We start from the raw sequence: 14,404 nt of genomic DNA, 5'->3' as shown, positions 1-14,404 counted from the left end.
GAGGTTGTGGAGAAAAAGGAACCCTCTGGTGGTAGAAATATAAATTGGTACAGCCACTAGGGAAAACAGCATGGAGGGTCCTCAAAAAATTAAGAATAGAATTACCATACGACCCAGAAATCTCTCTTCTGGGTATCTACTGGAAAAATTTGAAAACATTTATTAGTAAAGATATATATACCCCTATGTTCACTGCAGCATTACTCACAATGGCCAAGACATGGAAACAACCAAAGTGCCCTTCGATAGATGACTGAATAAAGAAGCTGTGGTACATATATACAATGAAATATTACTCATCCATAACAGAAGATGAAATGCTGCCATTTGCAACAAGATAGATGGATCTTGAGAATATTATGCTAAGTGAAATAAGTCAGATGAGAAACATCAAGAACCATAAAATTTCACTCATATGTGGGGATATAAAACTGAAAGCAACAAACAAACAAGACAAAAACTCACAGACAACAATATGGTGGTTACCAGAGGGAAAAGTGAGTGAGAGGGAATTAGAAAAGGATAAATGGGGTCAAATATATGGTGACAGAAGGAGATCTGACTTTGGGTGGTGAAAACACAATGCAATATACAGATGATGTATTGTAGAATTGTACACTTGAAACCTATATAATTTTATTAACTAATGTCACCTCAATAAATTTAACAAAAGTTTTTAAAAAGAAAAATCCTTCCCAATTAATGGTAATTCCTCCATTTTGATATTGCTTAGTTACCAAGTTTCTGCATTAAGCATGCATTATGTTTCCAATCAGAAGATAAAACCATGTTATATTTAAAAAATTCTCTCATGCTAGAACTAAAGGGCATATTATCATATTCTCTTCAACCAACCAACCAACTCACCCACTTACTCATACACACCCACATTATCCAATGAGACATTTATACCTTGGTTTCTGAGCTATGTGAATGATAAGGAGATAAGGGGCGATAAAGATTTTCTTTGAAAATGACTATTGAAAACAAATGTGTGTGTGTTTTTAAGGGTCTGGTTCTAAGGGGGAACATACGACTTCAAGAAATACATTCCAAGATGATTTATTTCATTCTAGGGATTTCTTAGCAGAGGGATACATTGATTTACTAATTTCTAAAAACTAAAAAAAAAAATTCTCACTGAGTTTAAAATTTCACAAATGCTTCATCTTAACTTGAGATCAAGCTCAAAGAAAAAATGCTAAGAACCAGATTCCATAGGTAAACAGGCATTTTCATATTGTTAGAGGAAAGCAAACAGGCATAATGTAAGAATGCATATAAGTATATCCACATTTAAAATTAGGAAGAAAATGAACGAGTTGCTAAGGAAAAAAAAATATTCCAGGTTTACTCACTTCTATTTAAATCTCTTCCAATATTATCCTAGATCTGGACCCAGAACTATTCCTTTGTTCGTTTGTTCATTCATTCATTCACTCATTCATTAAGTATTCATTGAGACCAGGAATCAGGCACTGGACATGCAGCACTTTTTTGAGGAAGCAGAGTTGGCATATGCAAATACTGAACGCAAGCCTTCATTAATCACATTCATATTTAATTATGGTTTGATTCCTTTCTAGCTAGACATATTTCCATCTTACACATTAAAGCCAAAAGGGGATAGTTTATAGTTCCTTTAAGCCATGTAATACTTCAAAACATAGTAAGCAGCCATTAAAACCTTTAATTTAAACTTACACTGAATAGTTCTTGGAACCACAATGCCAAACAGTCCTAGCTATCTGTACATATGACACAGGACTCTAGGTCACAGACACATTCTTAAAATATAGAAAAGTGAATATGTGAATAAATATGAATGCTCTGGGATTGCCTGGGGTCCACCAATACCCCAAATCAGCCTGTCATACAAACCATGACAATTTTTCAACCAACCAGCCAATAAGCATTTACTAACCCTGAACAAGAGACTCAGATTGATTACGACATACTGCAACAAGAACATCCAGGTTAATAAACAGAGAAACTTGGTTAACTTTTCTTCCAAAGATCCTCTCTCCAATTAGAGGACTTAGGGAGGGAAGCCCAAAGTAACTAAAATTCTTGTCAAGGAGAGAAAAACCTCCCTGCACTGGTTATTCTTGAGTTTCCCAGATATAACAGTTTGAGGAGATATTAGCAGCTCTTTCAGAAACAAGAACTGTGGGTGGGCAGGAAAACCTGTACTTCCACTGTCTGGTTATACCTGTTTGCAGGTAAACACCCTTGAGTCTTCAGCACAGTTACTCATTGTTCATAAGCAATGAATTTACTATGAAATTCTATTTGTAGAAGACAAAATAATTCTAAATGTTGCTTAGTACTGTTTTTACATGTGGGTCTTCACAAAGTGAACATATTAGCTTAGAATATAAAGGTAATATTGTCATCAGTAAGACATATAAACCTCGAACTTTTTTTCTCAGTCTTTTTTCTCATAATCATACTAATTATAAGATGTATTGAACTACTTTTCATTTGATCCCACTTGTAAATAAAGGCATATGTTTATAAGATAGTGGGGAAGAGGGCTGGGGTACAGTCTGTGGCTCTAAAACAGAACTGATAAGCTTATGTGAAGTTCAAATCCAAGATGGTGATCTGACATAGATAACATTATGTTCTAGTTGCTTATACAGCCCCAATTTTCCACATTATGATTGATTCAAAGCAAACAAGATTCACATTTCAAAGTAGAAGTTACATTCCTTTTAAAGTATATTTACTCAGTTACTATTATAAGACAACTGGCTGATTTGTTATACCCAATATCCCTGTTATACAATGTGTAAAAATTACTTAAGGTAGCTATCATTTATTGAATTTCTATTTTCCGTTAGATACTTTATAAATACCACATCAAATACTCATAAGAATCCTGCAAAGTACATATTGATATCCTCTCTTTATATATAAGGAAACCAAAGTGACTGGCGGAAGATCACACAGTTAGCAGGTGGCAGATCTGGGATTTCAAGCTGCTTCTGTCTAGATGCCCTAATGTCTGTGTTTTCCTCCATACTTTGCAACTTCAACACTCCACTCCAATGATTACATTTTACTCAGGTAAAATAAAAGCAACAAAACAAAAAAACACAGCCAAGGTCCTCATGAAATTTCCTAAACATAAATTTCAACAAATTTAAGATCTGAAGAGATAATTTTTTTAATCAGCTTTCACACTTTATACGGCTTCACAAATCATACATTCCACATAATCACTCATATATTTATTTTTATTTATTTTATTTTTTTAGTCCACGTTTTTAATAAGTGGGCACTTTCTGAGAAACTGGGAACCCAGAATGGATCTTTCTCCTGCTGTGCAACCACTTCTGAACTTGGTCTAAATTGTTACCTTACTTTTATTATTTTTTAAAATTATTTATTATTATTATTTATGCCTACTGCACCTGGTCTTCCTAGATGGTCTCCCATCCAAGTACTAAATAGGCCCGACTGTGCTTAGCTTCCGAGATCAGACATCGGGCTTGTTCAGGGTGGCATGGCCATAGACCATAGACTGTGGCTCCACTGGGGTGCGAACCCAGGACCTTCTGAGTGTGAAGCAGACGTGCAAACCACTACACTATGGAACCACGTCCATTGTTATCTTATTTTTAAAATATTATTACAAATATGCAGGTGCCTAAACAATAGATATAGCTTCAGTTTTATTTTTAAACTGTATAGAAAGAGTTTCATACTGTTTATAACTTTCTAGGCCTTTCACTTGACATTGTGTTTTCAAAGATTCATCCACATTGTAGTGTTCTGCTGTAGTTTATCCTTTTGCCTGCTATAATATTCCATTGTACATATAAATAATTCTCTGACCTATTTTCATGCTGGTGAGCATTTGGGTTATATCTAATTTTTTCATTTTAAATAATATTATTTACTTTTCAGAGATAGATCTCGTGTAGGTATGCCTAACATTCAAGGGTAAGAGACCATTTCACTTATTTCTTTTTTAGTAAGATATCTCCTATTACCCAGTTCCTATTCTGCACATGATGGCGCTTCTTAAAATTTGTTGACTTGTGCAACTAAATTTAGTTTATAAACCTCACGAGTTGTTTCCCAAAGCTTCCTGGATCATGGTTTTAAAATTTAAGAAGAAAAACCATATCCTCCCTCTTCTCATTTTACTAATTGCTATTAGCATAAAAGAGTTTCCTTGATAAATTACTGCCATGATAACATTGGTGGAAAGCCCAGATGTTTTGCTAAATTATAAAATTATTCAGTAGAACCACCATGATTTTTTTCACATGCTCCAGTACTCCCATCCACGTCTCTCCTTTCACTTTCTTCCCTCTTTCAGATAAAAATCTATTATGTTTACTTCTGATGCTTATATTTCTATAATTTTAGGTTTATATACTGGGCAGACTCAGAACTACTTCGTAGATATTAACCAAAGATGCTTGTAAGTATTATAAAATAATTATACCTGATAAGCTGAGTTATTATTTTGTTAGAAACAACCACTGCCGGGAGTATTATAATGCATAATCTTTTTTACTTGTTAAAATTAACCAGAATAAAACTAGAAATAACTCCTACCTTAATACAAACAGGTCAGTCTAACATAGGCTTTATTCATTTGTACCTAACAAAGTCAGTCATGTAACATGTGTAGGGCACCTACTATGTGTTAGCCACTAGGGATATCATATGAAGAACGAACAAGAGAATAGATTTAAAAAACCCCAAAAAACAAAAAAGACAATAACAGGTGTTTTAGAAATTCCTAAAACCTTGTCACAGATGGCTATTCAGTGATATATATATACACACATATACATATATATATATATATAATTTTCTCTATCAAATTGGTGACTTGAATTTCACATTCATTGATTCATCCATTCTTAGCAAACAGGGCTTTACTGAGTAGAACAAGGAACTAAAGGGCTGCTGCTGCCAGAAAAGGAGCCTCCAATTTAGGACGTGATTCCAGTTATGGGAGATGATAAAGCAGGCTGAGAGCATGCGGACTCTGGGGTCAGAATGCCCACAGTGAATCCTAGATCCACCAATTAGATCCACCTTGGCAAATTACTTGCTTCTGTGCCTGTTTCTTCGCTGATAAAATGGGATAATATTGATGCGTAATAGTTAAATGAAGCAATGTAAGTAAAATGCTTAGCATGGTGCTTGGCACAAAGTAAGCAGTCAGTAAATGTCAGCATTGTCATCTTTATAATAAGTGCTTCTGTGTTCGAGAGTTCTGGGGGAAAAAAAAGCAAAAACCCTATCATCACATGAAATTAAAATCAGTAATGATGAATGCCCAAGGGACTGAAGCAGAGTTAAGTAAAAGGGGATGTGAGCACAGGGTATGCTGGGGCATCTCTCAGGCCTTGAGGAAGGAAGAAGAGGTAGGTCAGGATTTTACCAGCATTCACATCAGGTGACCAAATTTCCCAAGTTCATAAAAAGGATAGGGAAGCAGATACATATCTGTGGAGAGTCCCTAAACAGATTCTAAAGTTAGAGGAACCATATTCTAAACCAACATGCTGAAACAACTTGTTTTCTAACTGCCTCTTGCAGTCACAGCCTGCCATTTCTCCTTTTCTATGATTATGAGGTTTCGAACTTTCCCACCTCTGCCTCACCCTCCATGCCACTCTCTCTGACATTCTGAGGGTCATGTCCATTTGATATGGAGCAAGTAGAGAACAAGACAATTACTAAGATGGGCTCTTCAAAAAGGAATGCCATGTTGGCCAGAAGTCCTCAATTCCTGATATGTTTTAGAAAGACTATGAACTTTTTGCAATTATTTGAATATAACTACAATACAGCACATGACCATATTGATATTCACCCTCTCAAATACCACTGCTCTATAACTAAAAACATTTCTTTTCACATACTTTCAAGCTGATTCTTTAATGCTTATGGTGCACTACTTACTTCCTAAAATAAAACTTCAAAGTTCATACTCAAGCCATTTTGCACTAAAGGAAGAAGTTTCTATCTTAATAAGGTTTGGGTAGAAATGTAACCATTGTGATGAACCGTAAAATTCATTAAAATGAGATTCTAGTTTTATTCATGATGGCTACAGGTAACCTACAGTGCAACGACAAAGAGGAAGCATTTTTAAACAACTCTTTTAATTATTTAAGGAATTTTCAAAAATACTAGCCAATTAAGAAATATTATTTTATCCAACTAATTCTGACACACTCTTATTATCACCCACGTAGATTTTTTAGTACCTATAACTTTCACTAGAGAAATATGTTCTCTTAGCTTCTTGATAAAGTCCTCTCTCTTTAACACAGATTTCTGTTAAATGTCAAAAAAGGGAAAAGACACAAGAGAATACAGTCAGGTGAGTATGTTCTGAAGCCAAAACTATAATTTTAGTCCAAAAAGCTGCCTTTTTTTTTTTTTTGCCATCTTTCCTCTGTTCTCTCACCTAGCAATCTTTATTGCCCTTTACCCAAACTGGTTTCTTTAAGGCTTGGTAAGGGAGCATACAGTGATTAAGAACATGAATTTTGGAGTCAGACTATTCAGGAATATGAATTCAATTTCTGTCCTTCAGTTAAAAAAAATTGCAAGATATATAAATGTTGAATCATTATGTTGTACACCAGAAACTAATATAATGTTATATGTCAATTATACCTCGATAAAAACAACAAACGAAAGACATACTTCTGGTGATAGGGCCAAAAATCTGTGTTAACAAGATCTCCAGGTGATTCTGATGTGCTAAAATTTGAGATAAGACTTTCCCTAAAACCACAGAGTCTGTATCTTCAGAATATAATCTTCTAAATCCAAGGCTGCTCTATCAGAATTTTTGTATTTTATAATAATTTAGATAAGTCACTTGAGACATTAAATTAAGTATTTTATGAAAAACAAATGTTGCATTCATCTACTTATATGAAGTCTACATGAACTTCTCATTTTTTCTTTAGCTTTCATTGTTGAGTGGTTTTATGTATTGGCTCTTTTATCTACTGGAAATTTTAAGAAATACCTCTTATAACTACAAAAAAAATTTATAAGTAATGATAGATGTGAAGTTTTTAGCTCTTTGCCAGGCACATAAAAATATTCTATAAATGGTAGTCACTAAATACTATTATTATCTTACTAGTCACATTCTTTATTCATAATTGTTTGGGTTACATACCTACAGTAAAACTTTTGTTACCTAATGAAGAGTCTTTTAGGATCCCCTAGTATCCAGAATAAAGGTCAGACGTAGGAAAAAAAGCAAACTCTTGTCTATAAAAAATGAACTTAGCTATCAAGAGGGGTGCAGCCAAAACAAAGTCAAAGACAAAGATTACATCTAACATTCTGAAATTGTTGCTTTGTCAATCAAAAGTATGATCTGACTTCTTGATAATGCTAGCCCAGAAGAGTAGGTAAAACAAAAGAAAGGAGGCAGAAGAGAAGGGAGAAATTGGCTGGGAAGACAAACTGTGATAGTTTCAGTAGCAGTGGCGATAAAAGCTGAATCAGTAAGGCAAGCAGCCGACAGGCTGTTCAGTCGTGAAGCAGGAAATGGGAGCATGATCCAGCTCCTTGCACCCTGGAATATTCCAGGTCATTTTAAATGTGTGTGGAAAGGATCCACCTGCATTTTGATTCTCTTAAGAGCTAAACTCCAGTTCTCTTGTAGTCACTAATCTACAATTATACACTCAAGATGCTATATTTCTGAGGGTTTTTTCTTTTTTTTATGGGCCCTTACATCTGCCATTTGACAAAACAGCATTTAATGGATCAGAAAGTGGCTCTTTGCATTCTTAACACAGTTGGAAAAGAGCTGAAGGGTGATTTGTGAATCACAATATTGTAAATGTGGCACTATTCTATTGTTAATTATATCAAAAAGCTGTCTTTAAACTAGTTACAAATAAAACTGCTGTTCTAAAAACTACTAGCATGAAGGTGAATGCTCAAAATTTTCGGGTTCTGATGGTTTGACCCTTCCCCCCAGATCTTCCACTTTTGGGCAGATGCCTCTATATTTACAAAACAGAATAAAGTATTTTTGTCTTTTCAAAATTTAAAATGCATATAGCAGGTGATCTGATTAATGTGTATTTAACTCCTGATGAGGCATAATGTTTCCTAGAGTACTACTGAACAATGAAAAAAGAGACACACAAACACTCGATAATAGAAATGTCTATGGAAAATAAACTAAAATCAATGGATATGTACATTTACACACATATATATACATGCACACATAATATATACATATTTTTATATTGTGTATGAAACTGTGAACATAAAAGTGATTTTCTCCCTTTAAACACTCATTCCTGAGTTTATATGTAAATCAGAAAGCTCCTTCCCCAAATTAGGGATTCTTAAAGCACATCTGTGAAAAACAATCCAATGCTTCTAGGAGCCTCACTTTCTGTACTTTCCAGGGCTCAACCAAGGCACTCACTATTAGGTATATTCAACTTAGAAGTGGGCAGTCATAGCAACATTGCCAGTCCTTTCAAAGGTTCCCCCTCCCCCGACTTTCTATTCCTCTCCTAGCCCTCCTCCCATCTCAAAACAGTACATACAAATACAGAAAGAAAGCTGTTTCTTTGTGAGTGAGACAATTTTTTTTTGTATACCACTGTAATTGAGAGAAAAAAGACAAAGGCAGAGATGTGGGCTATCTGCATGTATTGCCTTAAACATAAATGTTTACTGTAGTTCTGGGAGTTGGAAGAAGGAAAGAGTAAATGTCAACAGAAGCTGGTAATGGTGCAGATGGCAGGAGTGCCTCTTCCCTCTAACACCAAGGAGAAACCATCTCTTGTCCATCTTGTCCATCCATAAGATGACTTTTAAAGTTAGGATGGAAAAGGAAGGCATTAAAAGTATTGGACTGTGGACTGAAGGTAGTTCCTTCTGCAGTTGATGAGAAATTGGTGTGGAAGGTTATATACCAAGGGAGAAAAGGCCCCATTAAATATGAATATATATGTGTAAATGTATGCAAAAGTTCTAAAAGAAAACCCACCAAACTCAAAGGTGTTGTCCTTTGGTAATAAATGGTGGTGGTGATGGGGGATGGGGACCTACGGGGAGGAACGTTAACTTTGTACTCAATGTACTCGTGTATTATAAAACATCTAAAAATGAGAATACATCCATTTGTTATTTGCAATTTTTATAAATCCATGAAAAAAATGGCACGGTAGAAACAAGTAAAAGCTAGAAGCACAAAACTAGCAGATTACCAGACCTCAAAGATTCAGAGAGGGTCAAACCCAATGAGGCACATCAGAAGCCTTCTTTCATATTGCCTTTAAGCACAATGAATACTTTATAGACACTATATCCTACAGGATTTTACACTGACACAGTACAAATCATGAACCGTGAAAAGTTTGCCACCTTTTCTGCACACATTTTTGCAATCTTCATCAGTGTCATTTCAAGCAAAGCTTCTGAACTCAAATATAAAGGTTAACTTTAAAAGTCTGAGTATAATCAAGATTTCTAACATAAAAAGATAATATCACCTTTACATAAAAAGATAATATCACCTTTATATAGTCTCTCAAAATTATTTTAAATTATACACTTTTAGCAAATACATTAGTGAGAATTAAAAAATTGAGTGTTGAGGAGGCAAATATTAATTGGATGTAGAGTTGAGTCTATGTACTGTCTTGGTAATTGAAATGAGAGGTCTTTTAAAAACTGTTTGGTCTCAGGTTGCTCAAAAGGACAGTCAGGAGATCCAGGGTCATAATAGCCAGGTACATCATAGAAAGCAACATTGCACTGACTGCAGGGTAATAACAAGAAAGTATTTTATTTAATAAACAGTATTTCTAATGCCAAGTATGCATGGGTTCTAAAGTACATATAAAAAAAGGTAAAAATAAAAAACTCACAGTCTAAAACAAGAACTATTTTAAGTCAATTTTATATTTGAATAAAATATGTATCAGTGATCTTTTACTAATACGAAATGTCTTCAGTGACTGGTCTTTGAAAAGTGGAAGTGGGACTCATGAATTTTTCCAGTAATTTTTCTGAGCACTTTCACACCTATAAACTATTTCAGAAATAAAGACCATGGGGAACTATTAGAACTTTAAGTGTTAGCAAATCATGCCAATACATTTGCTACTACTGAAGAGATGAAGAGATCACATTTATGAAATTTTAGCTTTAAGTCTTCCATTCCTGATAACTTTCTAACATTACTTTTAAAAAGTGTCGACCTTTAATAAGAGGAAGGAATCAAATAAAATTAACTGAAATTCAGATTAATCCCTACAACTGATACAGGCCAACAGCTGAAAAATTCTTCTACATCAAACCTTGTACCACAACTGTTACACAGTTATGAAGAATTGATAGGACTGCCTTCTTCATTCTATAGTGATGTGGTTAATAGATTACACAGAAAAAAAAAATTGAGAAAAAAGACACTGACTTAAAAAACAAAGCAGAAAGCAGATTCCTTAGAAAATGAAAAGCAATGTTGAGAATATTCTTATCTTTACTTACTCTGCTTATAAAAGGACTCTTCCTTGATTAGATATTCCTATCTGGAGATTAGTGCTGACCACTTCAATACACATATTATTGTTTTACTAAGACTCTTAGTCAATTGTCAGTGTTGGCCCTCCTTCTAGGTAAGTAATAAATAGTAAGAAATAAAGTAATAAAGGTAAGTAATAAAGATGACACTGGACCAGCTCTCACTGAATTCAATAGACCTTAACCTAGAAGGAAACATCCCATCAGTATTTGCTTTAAGAGCATGAGATTAGTAGGGAAGGAATCTGGGCCAACTTCATTCCTCCTCTTAGCCGGTTACTTATACTGATCCTCAGTTTCCTCATCTGAAAAAGTGGCATCATATTTGGCTCACAGAGATGTGAGGATTAACTATGATAACCACAACAGATGCACAAAGGAAATATTCAACTAACGTTAATCTTTCCCTAGGGGCTGGATCAGCGGGCAGAAAAGGCAAAGTCAGGGTTTCTTGACAGTGCAGAGCAGGTAAAAAAAAGGTTTGCTTTGGTGCTAAAAAAAATATATCTATCTCCAGCTCTGAGGGGGGAGTGGTCCCACCTCACCCTACGCAAGTTTCTCTCCGTTTTCAGAACTCATACAGCAAAGTACATTTATATCATGCCTTGTATCCTCAGACACATTTTCATACTGAAAGATCTTGTCTTTTTAAATCAGATTTAACACTCCTCTAAGAGTCTTTTATACACATTAGCCATTCTAGGGCTCCTTACGAGTAGCAATAAACATTTGTTGACCGATAGAGCTCAAAGTGGGGTCAGCAGCATTAAGAGGGCACCCGTGACAATGGTTTTAAAAGGTGGAGGCCTCTTTCTGCCAAAAGACATAATCCTGAATGGTGTGCCCTTCTCAAGCCACCCATTCCCTTCTCGTCATCTCGCGCGCTGTTCCTGATTTCTATTCCCATTTTGGGAGACGGATCTATAATATTTATGGGTGCAGAATGAACGCTCGTAAAAAATTTAGAGGTACAACTGAGGCCGGCCCGGGGGGCGGCGCAGCAGCCACACCTACTTGGCTGCCGCGGCGCTGGGAGCCCGCAGAAGGCGGGACAGTGGGGCTGCCGAGTCTCTGGGCGCCGCCCCCTCCTCGACTCCTCCAGGGAAGGCTACCCCCGGCCCGGGACCGGGTCTCGGAGCCGGCGAGCACCGGAGAGGCTGACGAGGACGAACTCTCGGCCCGGGAGAGGAAGGGAGGCCGGGCGAGAGCCCGCGGCCTGGGGAGACTCGGAGGTGAATAACCCCACTCCTGGACCGTGGCCGCCCCCTGCGTCCCGGGACAGGGGCTTCCCCAGCGCCCCCACCTCCCCGCCGGCCGGCGCCGCGCTTCGGGACCCAGAGGAAGGCGGAGTTCCGCGGGCCCGGGCCAGCCCTTCACCGCCGACGTCCCCCTTTCCCCGCCGCCACTCACGGTGCTTGCCGCCGCCGCTCGGGTAGCTCAGCAGCAGGAAGGGCAGCGGGGAGCCCGGCGACGGCGGGGTCCTCCAGGCGCGCTGCTGCTGCGGCGGCGGTGGGCGCGCTGCGAAGCCGGCGCCTCCATCGCCCGGGTAGAGCAGAAAGAAGGGGGCGGCCACCGGCGAGTCCGGCTCCGACTGCCCGCCGGGGGAGGCCACCGGCGGCCCCGCGTCACCCTCTCGGTCCGCGTCCCCGGCCCGAGCGTGGCACGGCTCCTCCAGCTGCTGCTCCCCGCCCCCCGCCGGCTCCTTGCTACAACTTTCCGCGCCGGAGGTGGGCGGCGGCGAGGTCTCAGCCATGCTCGCTCCTTTCTACGCCGCCGCCTCCGACTCGGCGGGGGAGCGGAGTCGCGGCGGGGAGCCGCAGTCCCGTCCCGTCTGCGCCGCCACCTTTCTTCTTGGCCCCGGGCCGGCGTCTGGGCTCCGCCGCTCTGTCTACAGCCCGCCCCGCCGGGGTCCGAGCCAGCCCGAGGAACAGCCCCGCCCGACGGCGCGCCTCGTTACCGGCCGCCTCCTCCCGACTGCCCCTCCCACTCCGGCCCCCCGCTGGCGGCGCTGCTCCCCTAGGGGGCGGTGTCCTCTTCCCACGTCCCACCTTCCGCTTTTCCCGGCGGCGCTGACCTCCCTGCGGACCCGGGAAGGAGACAGCGCCTCGTCCTTACCCGCCCCCGGCACGGCCCTCGTTAGCGGTCAGGTGTTCGCCCCCCGCCGCTCCCCCTCACCCCGTCCCGGTGCTTCAAAGGTTGGAGACCTGGCGAAATAATGTAGCGGCGTTTTGTGTGTAGCCGCCTAACTTCATCCGTAGCACCGAGGCACAAAGATCTGCGCTGAAGAGGCGAAAGCTAATTTTAAAAAGGGAACTCCCTCCTACCCCGGGTATTAAACTCTACCATTTGCCTTTCACACACTGGAACTAATTTAACCGTTGATTCACGGTTTTGATTCGGGAGCTTTTTATGTGAGATACTAGAGGTGGGCGTCTTCCTCCCACCACCGCTTTTTGTTCTCTATTGTGTGCACTATACAGAAATCTTGAATTTGCTTTGACTTTAACTCCCAGGTTCTCCGGTGTTCCGGGTGCGCAGGAGTGCATTTTAAGTCTAGCAGCTTAGAATTTATGTGACAAGTGCCTATTACAGGTCGACAGTTTTCACTTTCATACTCCTTTGTCTCGCTGATAATTGGCCTCTGTTGCTTTATTTTGAATATTTCAATGATTACTGACATAGTAATTCCCATAAGCATACGTTTCTTTCTCTAATAAAGACAATTTCTAGTTACTATAATTATTCTTTACGCTGGATTCCGAGAACGTGCCCATATTTCCTAGCTGATTAGCTTTTTGTTCCGGTTGCAAAATGCTGGCAGAGTCCATTTTGACTCGTGATTAAAAATCACTGTTGTGTAACATTTTGCCCACTTGCTTGCTTTTCCCTCTTTCTCTGGTCTTTCCCTCTGTAGAGGAAGTTATACTTCGGTGAAAGGAAGTAAGCCTTTTTACTGTTACTACTCTCTGAAAATCAGCCTTGGTTTTCTACATTACTAAATATAGAAATTTACTACAAGAAATTTCCACGCGATTTCTAATTTCGCCAAATCTTTGATTTAAACAAGAAGTATTTTAAAAGGAGATGTTTACAAGCTAACTTCAAGCAGTCAGAAAATTTCTTAGTAGCTTTTCACTTTCTGGCATTTCCCTTACCTGTAGATACCAGCCCCACTGCCTAAGTTATTTGTCCTGAGCCTGGATTCTTCTTCTGTAAAAATGATCATATTACTTAACTCATAGAGATGTTGTGAGGGTTCAATCAATAAAAGTAAAACCTTTAAAACAGGGTCTGGTATAGGGTAAAATAATTATTACTAGCTACAATTTATCCTTTTGGCAAAACAGCACATAACTTATAATAAAGAAGTATTCAATTGAGGGGAAAAAAAGCCTTTCCATCACATCTTCAGAATTTTGGAAGTTTTTATTATTGGGCCTTTTCAGTCTTGGTGAGGGTGAGGGTCTTTATAAAAACAAACAAATTTCACTTTTAGGAATTGCAAACTGTATAAAACCTTGAAGAGAAAAACTAAAAGATTCCAGATGTATTATATTTTTGTTTGTTTGTTTTGTCCGTAGGGAACTGTTCACATTTTATTTTAGCCCTCAGACATAAGTACAGGTAAAGACAGATTTCAGTTATTGAACCTGACACAAAATCCAATTTGTTCTAAAAGTTTGTTATCTGCACCAATTTTCTCACTTAAAATTTAAAATTTTTTTTCAATTACAGTTGATATTCAATATTATATTACTTTCAAGTGTACAAAAGTGATTAGATATTTATATAACTTATGAGGTGATCCATCCCAATAAGTCTAGTATCCACTTAGTTATTA

At 38.6% G+C, this 14,404-nt stretch overlaps 1 protein-coding gene and 1 non-coding gene across 6 annotated transcripts in view; both read right to left on the bottom strand.

Annotated features, from left to right (window-relative positions):
• Positions 1 to 12,519, bottom strand: part of RUFY3 (RUN and FYVE domain containing 3) — a 68,104-nt gene extending 55,585 nt beyond the window's left edge. For 2 of the 5 annotated variants that reach the window (XR_005649149.1, XR_005649150.1), the window contains exon 1: positions 11,974 to 12,517. Coding sequence is in view for 3 of the 5 variants with exons in the window: in XM_039845378.1 (XP_039701312.1) it covers positions 11,974 to 12,316 (343 nt within the window). In the remaining 2 variants the exon portion in view is untranslated. Of the gene's footprint in view, positions 1 to 11,973 lie in introns of all 5 variants that reach the window. The other 3 variants (XM_039845381.1, XM_039845382.1, XM_039845378.1) reach the window with 2 other exon arrangements.
• On the bottom strand, positions 3,533 to 3,605 carry TRNAV-CAC (transfer RNA valine (anticodon CAC)). The gene has a single exon. It is a non-coding gene; the product is annotated as a tRNA-Val (tRNA).
• Positions 12,520 to 14,404: the final 1,885 nt, after the last annotated feature.

The sequence above is a fragment of the Pteropus medius genome, unplaced genomic scaffold, assembly GCF_902729225.1.
Source record: "Pteropus medius unplaced genomic scaffold, Ma_sr-lr_union100, whole genome shotgun sequence".
Lineage (NCBI taxonomy): Eukaryota > Metazoa > Chordata > Mammalia > Chiroptera > Pteropodidae > Pteropus > Pteropus medius.
This window is presented reverse-complemented; position numbering and strand designations above follow the sequence as displayed.